Source organism: Aulonocara stuartgranti, assembly GCF_965226115.1.
Source record: "Aulonocara stuartgranti genome assembly, chromosome: 10".
NCBI classification, from domain to species: domain Eukaryota; kingdom Metazoa; phylum Chordata; class Actinopteri; order Cichliformes; family Cichlidae; genus Aulonocara; species Aulonocara stuartgranti.
The window spans coordinates 3,074,447-3,089,928 of record NC_138946.1 but is presented as its reverse complement, the minus strand read 5'-3'; the positions used below and the strand labels follow the sequence as shown (position 1 = coordinate 3,089,928).

Sequence of the window (15,482 nt, the reverse complement as noted above, 5' to 3'; positions counted from 1 at the left end):
ATTTAAACGGTCCTTACGTGACACAATTTAAAAAAACAACAAAACCTCAAAAACACTGAAGCAGGTTACGAAACGAACATGACATCACTTCACACACGATTGCCGTGATCGGGGTTTGAGATCATTTCCCTCTCAGTGGATGTCAGGCCTCTTAGACTGAACAGCTCTGGTGCTTCTGACGCTGTTGCATCCACAGAATCACGCACAGTGAAATAACTGAGCTTTTAATAAACTAATCTGAGCAGAAATCTAACAGACTGAAAGTAAAAGATGGACCTACAGATGTGGCCAGACGTTTCCATTCACATCGAGTTTATTTAGGATTCATTTAAATTGGCTGGTTTCCTGTTATTGGCCTGGCTTTGAATAAAGCCTACGAAGTTCCAACAGGGTTGAAGCTGTTGATTTGTGAAGTTCATTGTAGAAGCTCAATGTTGTCCTGCTTTCTCCATTCCTGAACCAGCCACGATGGGATCATTGTCCTGCTGGAACATGTTTGGTCCAAGTATAAACCGTCAAGCTGCTGGTATAAGATGAACTTGGTGCGATGTACCAATACTACTGGCATCAAAACAGCCCGACATCATGATGCTTCACAGTTCGGTAGGTTTGAAATTCTCACCCTTGTTCTTCCAAACTAGTTTTTGTCATTGCAGCCAAACAGCTCGATCTTTGTCTCATTGGACCATAAACCTTTTCTTTAGAAGGTGTTCGGCTCGTCCATGTGGGCAGCTGCAAATTTCAGTCGAGTCTGAAGGTGTCGATTCTGAAGCAGTCAGCAAGCTCTCGGTCCATGGTGATGTAAGACCCACTTCACTGTGGATGATGGTGTTCTACCAGTTTCCAGTTCATCGCCTTGGTGGTTCCTGGTTGTTCCTGAACATCCTAACACCTTCCCTCTATTCTGAGGGTGATAGTTGGGGTCTTCTTCCAGACCTCAGTACTATTGTATAGTGTTATTAGTTTTTAATTATCTTGATATTCACAGTTGTGTAGATAACGCACTCAGCAACGCTCCCAACTCGTGCCTTGGACTTTCCCATTGTTTACACTAAGTGTTGGTCAATCCAATGAATCATTTTTATACTGCCAACAGAAACTAGCAGCTGTAGCCAATCAAGATCACTATCCTCTATGCATAGTTCTGACCCTGTTTGGATTATAGGAAATCTAGAATAAATTCAAATTTGCACCAATTCTTGTTTCTTAAGAAGAGTTCAAAGAAATCATTAAAAGCTCAAAATTATTACGACATTCATGCCCATGATGAAAACGGCAGAGGAGCCGCCCCCTGGTGGACGTTGAAAAGAGTGCAGCTTTAAGGCACTTTTACACTGGTTTCCTATTTCAGATGTTCAACTTTTATAAAATACATGTCTTACACACAAGATGAATATGAACTGTCGTGTTTATGGTTTCTTTCTGGGACTATGTACGACTGCGGTGCTGGGTCTGACCTGGAAGAAGTCTGCGATGGTGGCGACATGGCTGGCACAGGCACACTTCCTGGCATCTGGCACATCATCTCCAACCTGAAAGAGAACAAGAGACGGTGTAACAACAAAAACGAGAGTAAAAAGGACGGCGTGAAGAAGAGTTGGATGAAGAAACTGGTAAAAAAGAAGCAAAAGGATGCTAAATCAACCAATCAGGATACACATGCTAATTTCTTTTGTGCTTTTTGTTACATTTAGTCAAATATCCACTAATTATTTTGTCTTCCAAGTGACCAAACTGAAGGGCAGTTTCTCCCTCCCTTTGGTCTCATTAGGGCTTTTGTTTAGCCGTGGTCATGTTCGGTTATTGCAGCAGTTGTATTATAACAGGATGTGATTCAGTAATCACAGCTAATTCATTCCCACACAATACAAACGCAGTGCACAGCAATTACACAGGAAAACAGCCCCGTCTCAGCTGCATTCACAGCCATTCATCTCTTATCTGTCTGTGAGTGAGCGTCGGATGAAGGAAGAGAGAAGGAGCTGCTGCTTGGATGCTTTCGCAGCATTTTTGAAGAAGAACATTTCGAAGACCTTTTATTCCCATTTTGGGACGTTTTTTGGCACCGTTGAGCCTGGTTTGGCCCGGTTAGCCACAGTCTGGTGCTCTTTTGGCTGCTAATGTTGCTCTGTTATATTGTGATGGACTCCAGTGGCTCCTCTCCCAGTCTCATTTAACCATTAAATACCTTTTTGTTTCTCTCTCAGTCTCGGTTTGCTGCATTAATGACCATATCTCTTATTTTCCTTCCATTTACCTCTGGAATTGTGTTATGGGGGGAAAAAGCAGCAATTATAGCTAATTTCTGGAGGACGGATTGTTTCAGTCTGCCTCTCGCTGCACTGTGTCATTAAGCTCCAGCTCAGGGCGCCCCTGCTGTTGTCAGGTTCAGAAAAGAAAGCATCCATCATGAGGCTCTCAGACTTTGTTTAAATGCTTTCAGCGCACGTCGCTGGAGACTCTCAGTGTGTATAACTAACCTTAACATCACAAATTATTCATCCCTTCCTGCTACACTTCCTTTTCATCATGAATTAAACGGTAACTGCTCCGTTAGCATGCCTGGTGCTACGACTCCATTTCCTTCCTCTCTGGTTTGGCCCGCACTTTAACTGGAGGTTTTCACTTATTACAGCGTGAGGAAGAAAAGTCCACATCCTGCTTTCCTATTAAAACCACAACATGAAGCGCTTTAAAGACAGTGTTTAAGATTTTCATCATCATTTTACCTGCAGGTCTCTTTAGTTAAAAAACAATAAAAACAGTCAATTTTTATAATTCCAAACATACATCTTGTTCCTATTCTTGCTGACTCCGAAATGCCAAATACGTGCTTAAAGTTAAAGCTTCTAGAATATGTTTAGCGCCACCTTGTGTCAGGACAGAACGTGATGTCACTGGGTCGGTTACTTGTAGAAGGTAACCAAAAAAAGAAAGTGACCCATGTCTAAGAAAAAAAATATCTATAATATATAGGGCTGTGCGATATGACCAAAATCTCATATCCCGATAAAAGACATCTATCGTCCGATAACGATATAAATCACAAAAATGTAACATTTTCTGTAAATTCTGTGAATCTCGGGCAGCTCGACTTGCGTGAAGTGTTTCCAGCTGTCATGTAGCGGGAGTCGAGTGTTTTAACGATGCATGAAACGATACATTTTTAGACATAGGTTGAAACGGCCGCCGTTTTCTTTGTGAGTATTTATTACACGGCGTGCTGCGGGGAAAAGCCTGTTCTAACGTTTGAGTCTAAGGTTCATTTTTAGCACCTGGCGGCTCTTTTTTACTTCTCATCCGTAAATAATCTGCTCTTTCATGTGATTCAGTTTATTTTGAAAAGTCTCAACAGGATCTTGAGCTTTATTGTGAAAGGTTTATGTGGAACATAAACAAGCGGACACGCGATGGTGTTACCGTCGTTGTTGCTAACGACAAAGCATAAAAACAGGCGCTTGTCTGTCCGTAGTGTGGTTATATTAAATATAAGAGAAAGAGAGAAAGAAGAAATTAATATAGCCACTACAGTGACCATCAGAACCATGAAAAAATATTGCCGTAAAGAGTTTATTTTGCGACACCACGAAACAAACGATAGCGTAAAATGAAACGACAGACGTTTTTATATCGTCATCTGATATATATCGTTATATCGAACAGCCCTAATAATATAGCAAAATAAACACCTTCTGATTCATGGATACACCTAAGTTTGTTTTAGGTTTAGCTAATTTAGAAAGAATCAGCTTCACTGCTAATGAGAAAAATTGCTAGGTACGTAATTTAGCAACATGTTTAATAGCTAGCAGACAGCAGATAAAAGTTCACATAGCACAATGGATAACAACAGCTATTATGATATATCTCTTTTTAGAACGTTACTTTTTCAGCTAAAATTAAGGAGTAACTAACAGCACATTCATGCTCATAGAGATGCTACAGCTAGCTGACCAACGTTAGCCAAAGTCCTAGCTTGTGACCTGGCCTAGCTTGTGTGCTTGCAAACTTTTTGCAGAAGCCAGACAGTTTTTTGTCGTTACAGAATAAATAAAAACATATTAAGTAAGCTAACATTTACCCTACAGAAAGATATTTTTATATAAAGACCGTTTGCTTTGAAGAAATTAAAACAGTTAAGCTTAACATAACTTCTAATGTGACAATCTGCTAGCTATTTGACGTATCAAAGTTCTACCTAAAGTGCGTAACGTAAGCTAAATCTTCTAATTAGCATAATTATAATGTTTTATCATTTCTTCATATGATCTGTGTTTAAAACTATTAATTTTTGAAGTAACGAAAGCTCAGATTCAGATAAAGTAGAAGTAGAGAGAGGCTTAAAAGACTAAAGTACATCTGACACAGAATATAAAAAGCACACTTTGTTTCATACACAGACTGATTATCTAAATCATGAATATAACATTTTCTGCCAAAGTAAGAGCATTTCTGGATATTTCATTAAGTGATTTTTGTAACTCTGTCTTTTACACATTTTAATGGACTAAGCTCAAATGGAAAAACATGATGCCTCAGTGAACTCCTGTCCAACCAGTGATTGATTCAGAATGTGAAGACAGTTGGTGGGCTGGTTGGCCACTGCTAAACAAATCTGGTACATTAATCGAGTTTCAGAGCTTCTCACACTTTCACTACAATCGCAGCATTTGGTGACATCAGCGTGTCTACGACCGCTGCCGATGCCACTCTTCTTCCAGCTGCTGAGGCTGCAGCGACGACGAGTTTTAGATCGCTCTCATCGGCGCGTCCTTGTCAAATAAACGACTAAATTGAAAATGTGCAGCGACCCTCGATGACTCTGATATTCTCATTTATAGCATTGAAGGACATTTCAGAGCATGCCCCCTCCCGTTTCCCCCTCGTCCCAGCGACTCACCCAGTTGATGAGGATGTATCGTGGCAGAGCGGCGGTGGGCTCCTTCAGGCCGCAGAAGCCGTACATCACCCTGCCGCTGTCAAAGGTCAGCGTGATCTCTGCCAGGCCGCCTCCTGCAGCACAGAACAAGAGTTCATTATGACTGCAGCACAGTCGCAGCCATGCCTGCTTTTTCAGCTTCTGCTGACTCGCTCTCCACGGGACACCAGCGTCACCGCTCAGACACCTGAGAATAAAACTTTTTAATCTACACTTCCAGTGCAAGTACAAGTTAGTCACAGATTATTAAGGTGATTACTCACATTAAGAATAATATTTTCTGTATTAAAAGTGTGCAGAAATTTTTAACTGAGGCCTTTTTGATCTAAAAGTGTTTATATTTGTTCTCTTTCCAGAAACGAATCCACAGATTATCCACTAATCTATGGATTCGTTTCTGAAATAATAACTTAGAGATTATAAGAAACGGTCAACTTTCCAGCATAAAATGTCAGATAAGTCAGACTCTGAGAAAACCTCCCAGTATAAACTGGAAATACTGAACTAGAGATTTCTGTCACAGTAAACCAGAAAATTCACTTTTAAACAGCCTCAAAAGTTTCAAAAGGTTCTTATTGAGTAGAAAATAGTACTTAAGTAACATATCACCATAAAACTTAGCCATTAGACAGACAGCTACTTTTTGTATTGCAAATTTTGTTTAATTTGACCTTTAAATATGTAAATGAGATATTAGACGTGCAGTATTTGCATAAATATCCCACAGACAAAGTGCAGTGAAATAACAGCTAATTCTGACTTTTGGACCTTTTCTCTCGATTAAAAAAACAAAAAAAAACATGTTATGAAAGCAAAACAGATTAAATTCTCTAAAGTGACGAGTGCATAAAAAACTAGAGTCGTTCCTTGAAATTAAATCTCCAACATAATGAAGTTTTCAGTGAAGTGAATCACTCTCTCTGTACTTCTAGATTAGCATAACAATGTGAACGCTCAATGGAAATAAGCAGATCCTGTCTGGGAACATTCAGGTGATGACTCATCATCACACAGGACCATTCAGATTATTGTCAACTTCACATCAGCAAACACAAAACATCTGGAGTTCACAATGCTACATAAACGTCTTTAAACTTCCGTGTTAAAACAGATCACACGTACTGCATAATTCATTTAGGAACAAGATCTTTCTTGGGGGGTCACCACAGCTCATCATCTGCCTCCTTCTCACCCTATCCCAGCATCCTCCTCTGTCACACCTGCATGTCCACTACATAGTCCCCACATTAAGTGTCCCGCCTCCACCCTCCCGCTGCCTGCTAACATGCCATCCCCCTCTCTGCTTCCTCTCTCTTTGGCCAGCAGCAGTGACAGTTTCTACCAGCTGTGTTGGCTAATCTGGACCCCAATGATTCGTGATGGAAATCTCATTCTTGATGATCCACATGTTTGATTAAGAACAAGATGAAACTGCAAAGAATGGAGATTTCATCATCTTTGGCAGCATAATTCAAAGATTCGGAGAAATCTCAGCACAGACTAACGGACACTTCTGTCAGTGAGCACAGCTCATCACTACATCCAGCAGTTTTGGTTAAATCTCTACTGTGCAGAGAAAACAACAGACTGAAGCCACCACCATCTCTCAGGAGATGAACCAGCCCGCGTGGAAATCCATCCTGTGGTCTGACCAATCAGAACCAGTACAGAATTAAAAACCAGCATCCACAATGATGTAAGAACAAACAGCATAGGTTACTATCACAGCAGTGACGGCGCCATTAATGCTGAATGATATAATGTTTTGAGATTTTAGAGTATAATGGTGCAAACATCCTTTTAATTGAAGGTCCTGCTTGTTTCACAGAGAAAATCTCCACATACTCCAACACTTCCACTCCAGAACATTCATCTACGGAAAACAGGTGGAAAACTATGAGACTTCGCTCTCATCCAGACAGCACCCTGTCCTGTGGTCTGAACCAATCCGTGAGATAGATTAGCCTGCTGGGGCAGCCAATCAGAAGAGAGTTGGCGTGAATAAAGCTAAACCTGCTTGTTTCGGTTTAGGATAAATAAGAATGACTTTGAACTGTGAGTCATGCAAAGCTATGCTGAACAAATGCAAGAACTAAAACATGGAGCTTAAAAAATGGTTAATCTGGGTTAATTTTACTGGTTTTATTCCACAGCTTATAGGTTTGTTTAGGTTTGAAGGTTTCCTGGGTAGAAGTGTCTTCAAGCATCATCATCATCATCGTCCCTGCAGCATTTGTGATGCAAACACTTCACTTTAGCACTTCTTTTTATACACTGATGATTACATTAGGCTTGTAGAGGGTTATTCAGATGAGACGTTCACAGATAAAACTTTATTTTTATGTATGTTTGAGCTCTTCCTGTTTGAGCTCAGCGACAGAGTGAAACAGAGCAGCAGGAGGTTACCGGGTCTCACGTAGATTATGACTGAAATTCAGATTCATCCTTTAAACCACTGTCAGTTTCTTTAAGTATTTATTAATTTAAATGATTTTTCCTTCTTTACATGTATTTACTTTGTATCAAATTCCCAGTCAGGCAAACTAAGGACAGCCTGTAGTGTTATTTGGTCTTATCTGGGTCCTCAGCTGTGCTTTAAGCAGACGTTTAGCTACATTCAAAAGATCAGTTTTTATTACCTAACTGTAGCCTACTCTCTGCTTGTGGGGTGAGTGTGTAGACCAAAACCAGTGTAAACAAATCCAATCAGCAATGGGCTCAAACTACCCCCCACCCCCAGCCCCGCATATGTGAACGTTTTCCTCTTTGCTTTGTGCACAAGGACACACATCAGTGGGTTTTTCAGTTTATTTAACTGAGAATAAAGAAGCATTTTCGTGCCCAAGAATATGAAAAAATTAAAATAAGATAAAATGGTGAGTATTTCACAAACTGCTGAGTCTGTGTTGCCAGAGTAAACGTGCACACAGGTCAAAGCTTCAGCTTCAGCTTCACTACTGGAACTTTAACATTATGCACTCCATACTGTACAGTAATGCCACTGTTTTGCACATGTCTCACTCTGTATATTTTATTTTATTTATTTCATATATTCTATTTATTGTTTACTCTATTTAATTTGTAAAATATGTGTACACACACACACACACACACACACGTAGAAAAATATTTAGTATACACATCCAGAAATGCATATACTATTATATATTGTACATATATTTATTAGTTTCAGATGTAGCCATTCTTGTATTTTGCTTGTTTACATTATTGTATTTTGCACAACTCTGTTGCTTGTGAAGCTCGCACACAAGAATTTCACTCACATGTGCTGTACCAATGTACCTGCACATGTGATGTGACAATAAAAGTGATTTGATTTGATTTGAAGCTGTCTCTGAACGGATGCGTGTGAATCGAGCCAGATTTGGACTTTCACTCTGCTTCTGATGTTTAACATTAACCACCGTGCGCACATTTGCTAAATCCTGGCTAACAAACGACACACAACACACACAGTGACAGCGAGCATCGAATCAGGAGGGGTGCCATTACTCTGTAATGATCCTGCAGCGCATCATTAGCAGAAATGATAATGAATCTCTCTGATGGCTCAGTAACAATCAGGAGACAAAGAGCATGATTGCTTTTACCCCCAAAGCTGCAGCAGACGCTGCTCATCGTGATTTACAGCCGCCGGTCTGCAGAAGCAAATTGGAGCCAATCTGAACGCTCGCCATTAAAACCTTTTTCATTAAAAACACAGAAATGATGTCAGCGACGGGACAGGAGAGGGAGTCACATCAGCAGAGACTTACCTCCGGACGCCGCCAGCGTCAGGTCGTTGCTTTCATCCTCGTATGTGTACAAGGCCCTGTTAGAAACACAGACAGAGTGCTAATTAGACACAAGTAACGAGGTACAAATACTTTGTTACTCCACTTAAGACAATGTTCAGGTATTTTACTCGAGTATTTATTTTTGCTTTTCCTGCTGTGCACGCTCGGTGAAGTTTCTCCAGGAGAACAGAGAAGAAAAACCCACAGTTTGAGTCCCGCCTTTCTGTTCTCTGTGCAACGTTAAAGCTCGAGTTTTTCATTTGTTCTTTGCTTAAGTCTGAGCCCCAGAAACTTCTCGACGCAACGACTGAAACTCTTTGTTTGGGTTTGTAAAAACAATGAGACCTCGGCGTCCGGTCTCTTCACAGCTCTGTTTACTGGCCGCTGTGCTCACGTGCACGCAGACACTCGTGCTGCTTTTCAGCCTGTTGTTATGGAGCAACACTTTCTTTCCAAAACAACTCACAGCACAAACCTCCAGCCACTGCATGAACCAGAGAGTGCTCTTAGAAACTCCCATCAGCCTTCTCTGTGGCGAGTCCTGTCAGACAGGCCCCATCCCCCGAAACAGTTTTGCAGCAGATAACAGACGAGCTGCTGCACGACGAGGGAGGTTCACAGGCCGGCGACTCCAGCCGTCAGCACAGCTTCAAAGACCGTCCTGATTATTTGGTTTGACTGAAGGAGGAGCCGCCCTTTGAAGAACTGAGATAATGCATCTTCTGACTGTCTGCTTCTAAAACTGTGCTTTCCTCAAATACACACCGACACACACAGGAGCTGCAGAGACACGAACGTGCACTGAGCACTCCCCGAATTATGAAAAACAAATTAAACTGGTGCCTCCTCACAGCCACCTCTGACCTCTCTGCTGAGGCTGAATGAAGGTGACAGAGATTACAGCTTAGCCTGCATCTCCAGATTGAAAGTCCTGCTGTAACCCTGCAGCGAAGCAAATAAAATAAAACCCAGTAATCTGCACGAAAGGTCAGAAAGAACCAACTGCATAAAACACAGCCACACTGCTGTTTCCACGACGCTGCGATTTGTTTCAATTTATCTTTGAGCAGAGCGCCACAGCAGTGCTAGTGGCCAATCACGGTACTGCATCTACAAACATCCATGTGCTACACGCCCCTGTTAAAAATACGATAACAACAGAGAAAATAACTGCAGTGAAACATGTTTGACAAATAAAAAGGAAGCAGGCGTGTAGACATCAAGGACCTGTTTCAGTGGGCGGAGCTTATACTCTAATGAGGCAAGTCCAAAGAATCACAGTGAGCCAAACACTCAGGCTCCTCCAAACGCCGAGTTTTTTCTTACTCTACTCACTGCCTGATGTCACAGAGGGGTTAATGTCCCAAATGTGGCCGTTTTGTGCACAGAAGCCCCGCCTACCTGCTGTTCAGACTGTTTATGAGGGGCAACCAATCAGAAGAAAGTCACTTTAAAGATGGGACTCAAAACAGCTTGTTTGGACAGAGGATGAACTGAGGGGCCGAGTGTCAGATAAAGAAGGATTTTTTTGAACTGTGAGTCATGCAAAGCTGCTGAGTTACATGCCCGACCACTTCCAGCTAACCTGTGCGTGAGGCGAACAAACTGGGAACCAGCAGGAAGCAGCAGAAACAGATTATTGAAGGATATGAGATGCTGGGCTGAGAAATTTATCAGGAGATTATAAACCAGACAGCAACACACGGGATTGCTACAGACTTCTTTTAAATCATAGAAGTGACTAACTCAGAAGCTGATTATTGTCTTATTTATCAGGTTTCCTTAATCAAAAATAATAGCAACATATGACACAGATTAAATAGTTTTAATTTTACTTTTCCTCAGGATTAAGAGCCTGATCTCGTCAGTTTGTGAGCCGCACTCACCTGCCTGAATGTGAGATACTTTTAGTTTGATTGGTGGATTTGCAGCTGCCTTGGTGAGTGTGTGTTCTGTTACAGTGTGTGTGTGGATGTTTGGGATTACCACGAGGGCTCAGTCCACATGACATCATGCTGTTTCAGCCCAAAGCTTTAGTCTGGCCAGCGTCTGACTTCCTGCTGACCTCAGCTCCCCGCCCGCCATCCTGTCTGTTTCTGCAGAGTCACTCTCTGCTTCCTGTTTCTTTCTCTGTTTATGCATCACCACATCTCCTCACTGCTACATTTTCACTTTCCTCACAGATTAACAGATTACAGCTCCTGTCAGCAGATCTTCCAGCTGTAAGACTGCTTCTTTAAACTTGTGCCAGTCGGAGCGTGACCTCGTAGGACTCCAGATTTATTTTGGAAGGTCAGTTTTTCCATCTTCCATCCATACAGGGCCAGCTCTGCCGATACCAATACCGATGACTTTTACCCTATAAGGGCAGCAACTTAGGGGAGAGCAGTGTGTCATGATTTATAAGATGAGTCATCATCGGTTTGTCAAATTCTGAACACTAAATCGCTGGTTTTTACTTTCCACAATAATCATTTAACCCAATAAAACACATCATTCGGCTTTTCATGGATTTTGAAACTGAGCCCATCTCTGACGTTTTTGGGTCAGCTTTGTTTAAATGTGCTGTAGGCTTTAAATAGACGTGACAGTCAACACAGCAAGGTGTGAGGTACATTTTTTCATTTCTAAAAAAAATATTTAAACACAGTTCAGACGGCTACATGCTAAACTTGCTGAACAGAAACAAAGTATCGGTCCTATGGCACCAGTATCGATCTGATACCGATACCAATACTAATATCGATACTGGGATCGATCCAACCCCAGTGCCTGCTGAGTTCATGATTATACAAACAGAAATAACCATCAGAGGCAGATTAGATTCAACTAAAACCCGCAGTTCCTCTAACGTCCACTGGAGACACTTTACAGCATAAATAAACATGTTTTTTGCATGTTGTGATGCAACCACCAGTCGGTCAAGAGGGGAAAATGAGTTTCGCTAATTATGAATGACTGCAGACTCTGATGTATGTGTTAATGTGGCGCTCTCTCGCTGTAAACTGGGGAGTCAGCATCTCGGCACGGATTCAGCTCTCGGCGACGTGGCTGGCTGATATTAATTGACTCCGACACTAATTTTTTCCTCCACTTGTTGTTCGATGCTGCTGGGGTTAACATTTTATCTTCTCATAACTGCCGGGCTGTGTATGGCCTGGATACTCAGGTCTGAACCAGGAAATCCAGATGAAAAACAGATGGAAGGTGTAAGAACACAGTCTGATACTACAGCTACTACTACTACAGCTTCCTGTATATGACAGGTACAGCAGTATCAGCATCAGAGAGAATTCCTGGAGGCAGAAACAAACACGGCGAGGCCGGGAAATAAAGCGATAACAGATAATGAAGACAACAATACGGAGAAAGTCGAGGAGGAGGCGTTTAAGGTGGAGAGAAAGCGATGAAGAGTGTGTATGTCGCTCATTCAAGGCCTCTATAAATAATTCTCTTTAAAGCAGACAGCTGTTTATTATTCATATAAGCCCTCGTGACCTAGAAACAGCTCCGCGTGTGTTTGTGTGTGAGCAGTTTATCACGCACGAGGACGGGAGAGGAAAGGAGAAGATGTTTGATGAAGAGGCAGCAGGGGATGAATGACGAGAGGACTGATGAAGCTCATCAAGTAATCACATTCAATCCAGAACATCAGTTTCCTCTGCGTGTCCAATCAGGAGAAAGCTCTCGTCTCATCATGGAAATTTCAATGCACAGGGAAGGAAGAGTGTGAAGGACAAACAGACCTTTCATAGCCTGAAATCAACCAGCGTCCCGGCTTCACAAGCTAATGACAGCAAAGCCGTTACTTTTTAAGCCTAATTTCCAAGTTCTCAACTGGAACTTTAAACTGGAACTGAAAATAGACTTCCCTCTCCGAGTGTTGGAGCAGCCCCACCAACCCCGACTTCACAATCCAAGATGGCGGCAGTGCACGTAAACATTAGCAAAACTGTAAAACATGTAACCCGTGCTGCCACTGTTGTGTATTTGTGGCTGTGTGAGACATACGCAGAGTGTGGGTCAGGGTGTTTCCCTGAATGTGCTGCAGCAGCGGTTTTTACTGATAAACATTAAAAAAACAAACAAAAAAAAACATCACCAGCATTGCTAGTGAACTATCACTGGATTGCTAGCGATGCACAAATGGTTGCACATCGCTTAGGAGCAAAATAAATCCTGCTTTTCTGACTTTACTAGTGGAGACACTCAACTTGGGATTGCCATCACTCCAAGCTCTGAAGTCTGGCTTCCAAGAAAAATAGAACGTAGCATTTGAACCCGGCTAACTGCTGCTTTGGGTATCAAGCAAACATTAGCTAGCATTAGCTAACATGCCAAAATAAATCCAGCTTTGTCTGATGCAGCCCGCTTAGCCAAATGGGAATTAGCTGTCAGGGAAAACTCCCGTTATTTGGCCAGGCTTGGACTTCTGGAGGGATTTTTTGGTTTGAGGATCAACTTTTTAAACAGTTTATCAGAAAGCACACGTAAAGAACCAGAGCTCTTAAAAACAGTCACTGTTTTTCCCTACAGAGCTAATCATTTGTTATATCCCATCAGAATTTTCAAAAATGGCCATCATTTTCCAAGATGGATTTTGAAAAAAAGAGACTGCTAAAAATAAAAACATAAGAGGTTTTTGGACAAAGTTTGTGTTCTCCATTCTTTAAGCACCGGCACCTTTTCAAAAGTACCGGTTTGGCACCGGTATCTGATAAAACCTAAACAATACCCATCCCTAATCAGAGTACATTAGCCAGGTGTTGGCAGTAGTTTCTACTTGTGAAAGAGTTTCCTAAAATAACTGAATATATAGATATATAACATATTTTATACCTGGCAAACAGTATATATTATATGATACAGGGTATATATGCTGCACAGGACACATGTCCATGTCCTAGCTCTTGTAAAGACTGACATATATGAGATGTTATACTGCAAACATGAAGCCCAGGCTGATCACGGTCTTTCACTGAAGAGCCACGGCTGTCATTAACAACAGTGGGGTTATGCAGTGCTCCGTTAACATGTTTAAAACAGGAAGAAGCTCCAGAGGAGGCGCCGTCTCCATCCGATTAGCACAGATGCTCACATGAAGCTAAAACCCTGACGACATGTGGGGGAAGATAAATGATCAGGATCAGGGAGGAGGTGCAGTACAGGTGTGTGACATGGTCCAGTAAACACAGGGTGATGTGACAGCGCACCTTTGTTTGTTTCACAGGTAAAAAAAAAGGAAAAGAGCACGAAGCTCTGAGAGGACGCCGCTGTTTCCATTATTCTGTCCAGCAGCTCGGTTGCTCAGACTGTAACACACACACACACACACACACACACACACACACACACACACACACACAAAGAGGTTGCCAAGACAAATCTCTCTCTCTCCCTCTAACAAACACACATACCCCCAATGTGAGTATCACCATGGCAACCAGGCAGCATCCCCCATCATTATGTGAGTAACAGCAGTTAGTGACCTGAGGGGGGCATCGATGTAAAGACAGCAGCGGCAGGAAGGAAGGAGGGGGGTGAAGGAGAGCTGAAGGGCAAAACACACACACACACACACACACACACACACACACGCGCATGTACAGACACACACACACACACACACACACACACACACGCATGTACAGACACACACACACACACACACACACACACACACGCATGTAAAGACACACACACACACACACACACACACACACACACACGCGCATGTACAGACACGCACACACACACACACACACGCATGTACAGACACACACACACACACACACACACGTACAGACACACACACACACACGCACACACGCATGTACAGACACACACACACACACACACACGCACACACGCATGTACAGACACACACACACACACACGCATGTACACACACACACACACACACACGCATGTACACACACACACACACACACGCACACCAAGTGTAGAGTCAGTGTGTGTGTTTCCGTGACGACTTCAGAAGAAGACTCTCCTCCCCACAGAGAGCCGCGGCTGCACGACTATCACCAATATCCTGAGGTCACATGATTATTTTTTTTACTGGTTTCAGTGACAGGCACGTTTCCACAGCACTGTGACGCAACCATTATGCTGCTTTCACCTTCACTTCCCATCATTTAACCTCTGCAGACACTAAAGGTGTTCGTTCTCCGACCTGTAAGTGCATCGCTGTGAGTTTTGTTCTCGCCCTTCGTGCTGATACGATGAGTGAAAGACTTTAGAGCGTTCAGCAGCTGTGAGCCGTCTGTGACGTCTGCTTCTAAAACCAAAAACACCTTTTGTCCACTATGGTGACTGTTTTCCTGAAGACGTTGTTACTTGTGTTTACCGGTATTTTTTTTAGCGTGAGACTAACAGACGGACTGCAGATATGAGCGGCGCAATGAGCTTTGTCTGAAGGGTGGCTGACCTCTCTCTTAGAAATAGGATCAGCAGTGGAGTGGCTCCTCCTCCACATCGAAAGGAGGCAGTTAGGGTGGCTTGGGCATCTGACTAGGATACCTCCTGGATGCCTTGTTGGTGAGGTATTCAGGCATGTCGTACCAGGAGGAGGCCCCAGGGCAGACTCTTTATGTCTGTCGACTGGGCTGGAAACATCCTAATGAGCTGTAGGAGGTGGTGGGGTGAGGAACATCTGGGCTTCTCTGCTCAGATTGCTGCCCCAGTGAGCTGAACCCAGATGTAGCTACCGTAACCTCATCCTCTAG

At 42.6% G+C, this 15,482-nt stretch overlaps 1 protein-coding gene across 5 annotated transcripts in view; it reads right to left on the bottom strand.

Annotated features, from left to right (window-relative positions):
* dbn1 (drebrin 1) overlaps positions 1-15,482 on the bottom strand; it is a 114,177-nt gene that overhangs the window by 13,619 nt on the left and 85,076 nt on the right. For all 5 annotated transcript variants that reach the window (XM_082549384.1, XM_082549386.1, XM_082549387.1 and 2 more), the window contains exons 2-4: positions 8,716-8,771; positions 4,901-5,013; positions 1,458-1,532 (exon numbers count right to left, since the gene is read on the bottom strand). In XM_082549384.1, the coding sequence (XP_082405510.1) occupies positions 1,458-1,532; positions 4,901-5,013; positions 8,716-8,771 (244 nt within the window). The remainder of the gene's footprint in view (positions 1-1,457; positions 1,533-4,900; positions 5,014-8,715; positions 8,772-15,482) is intronic.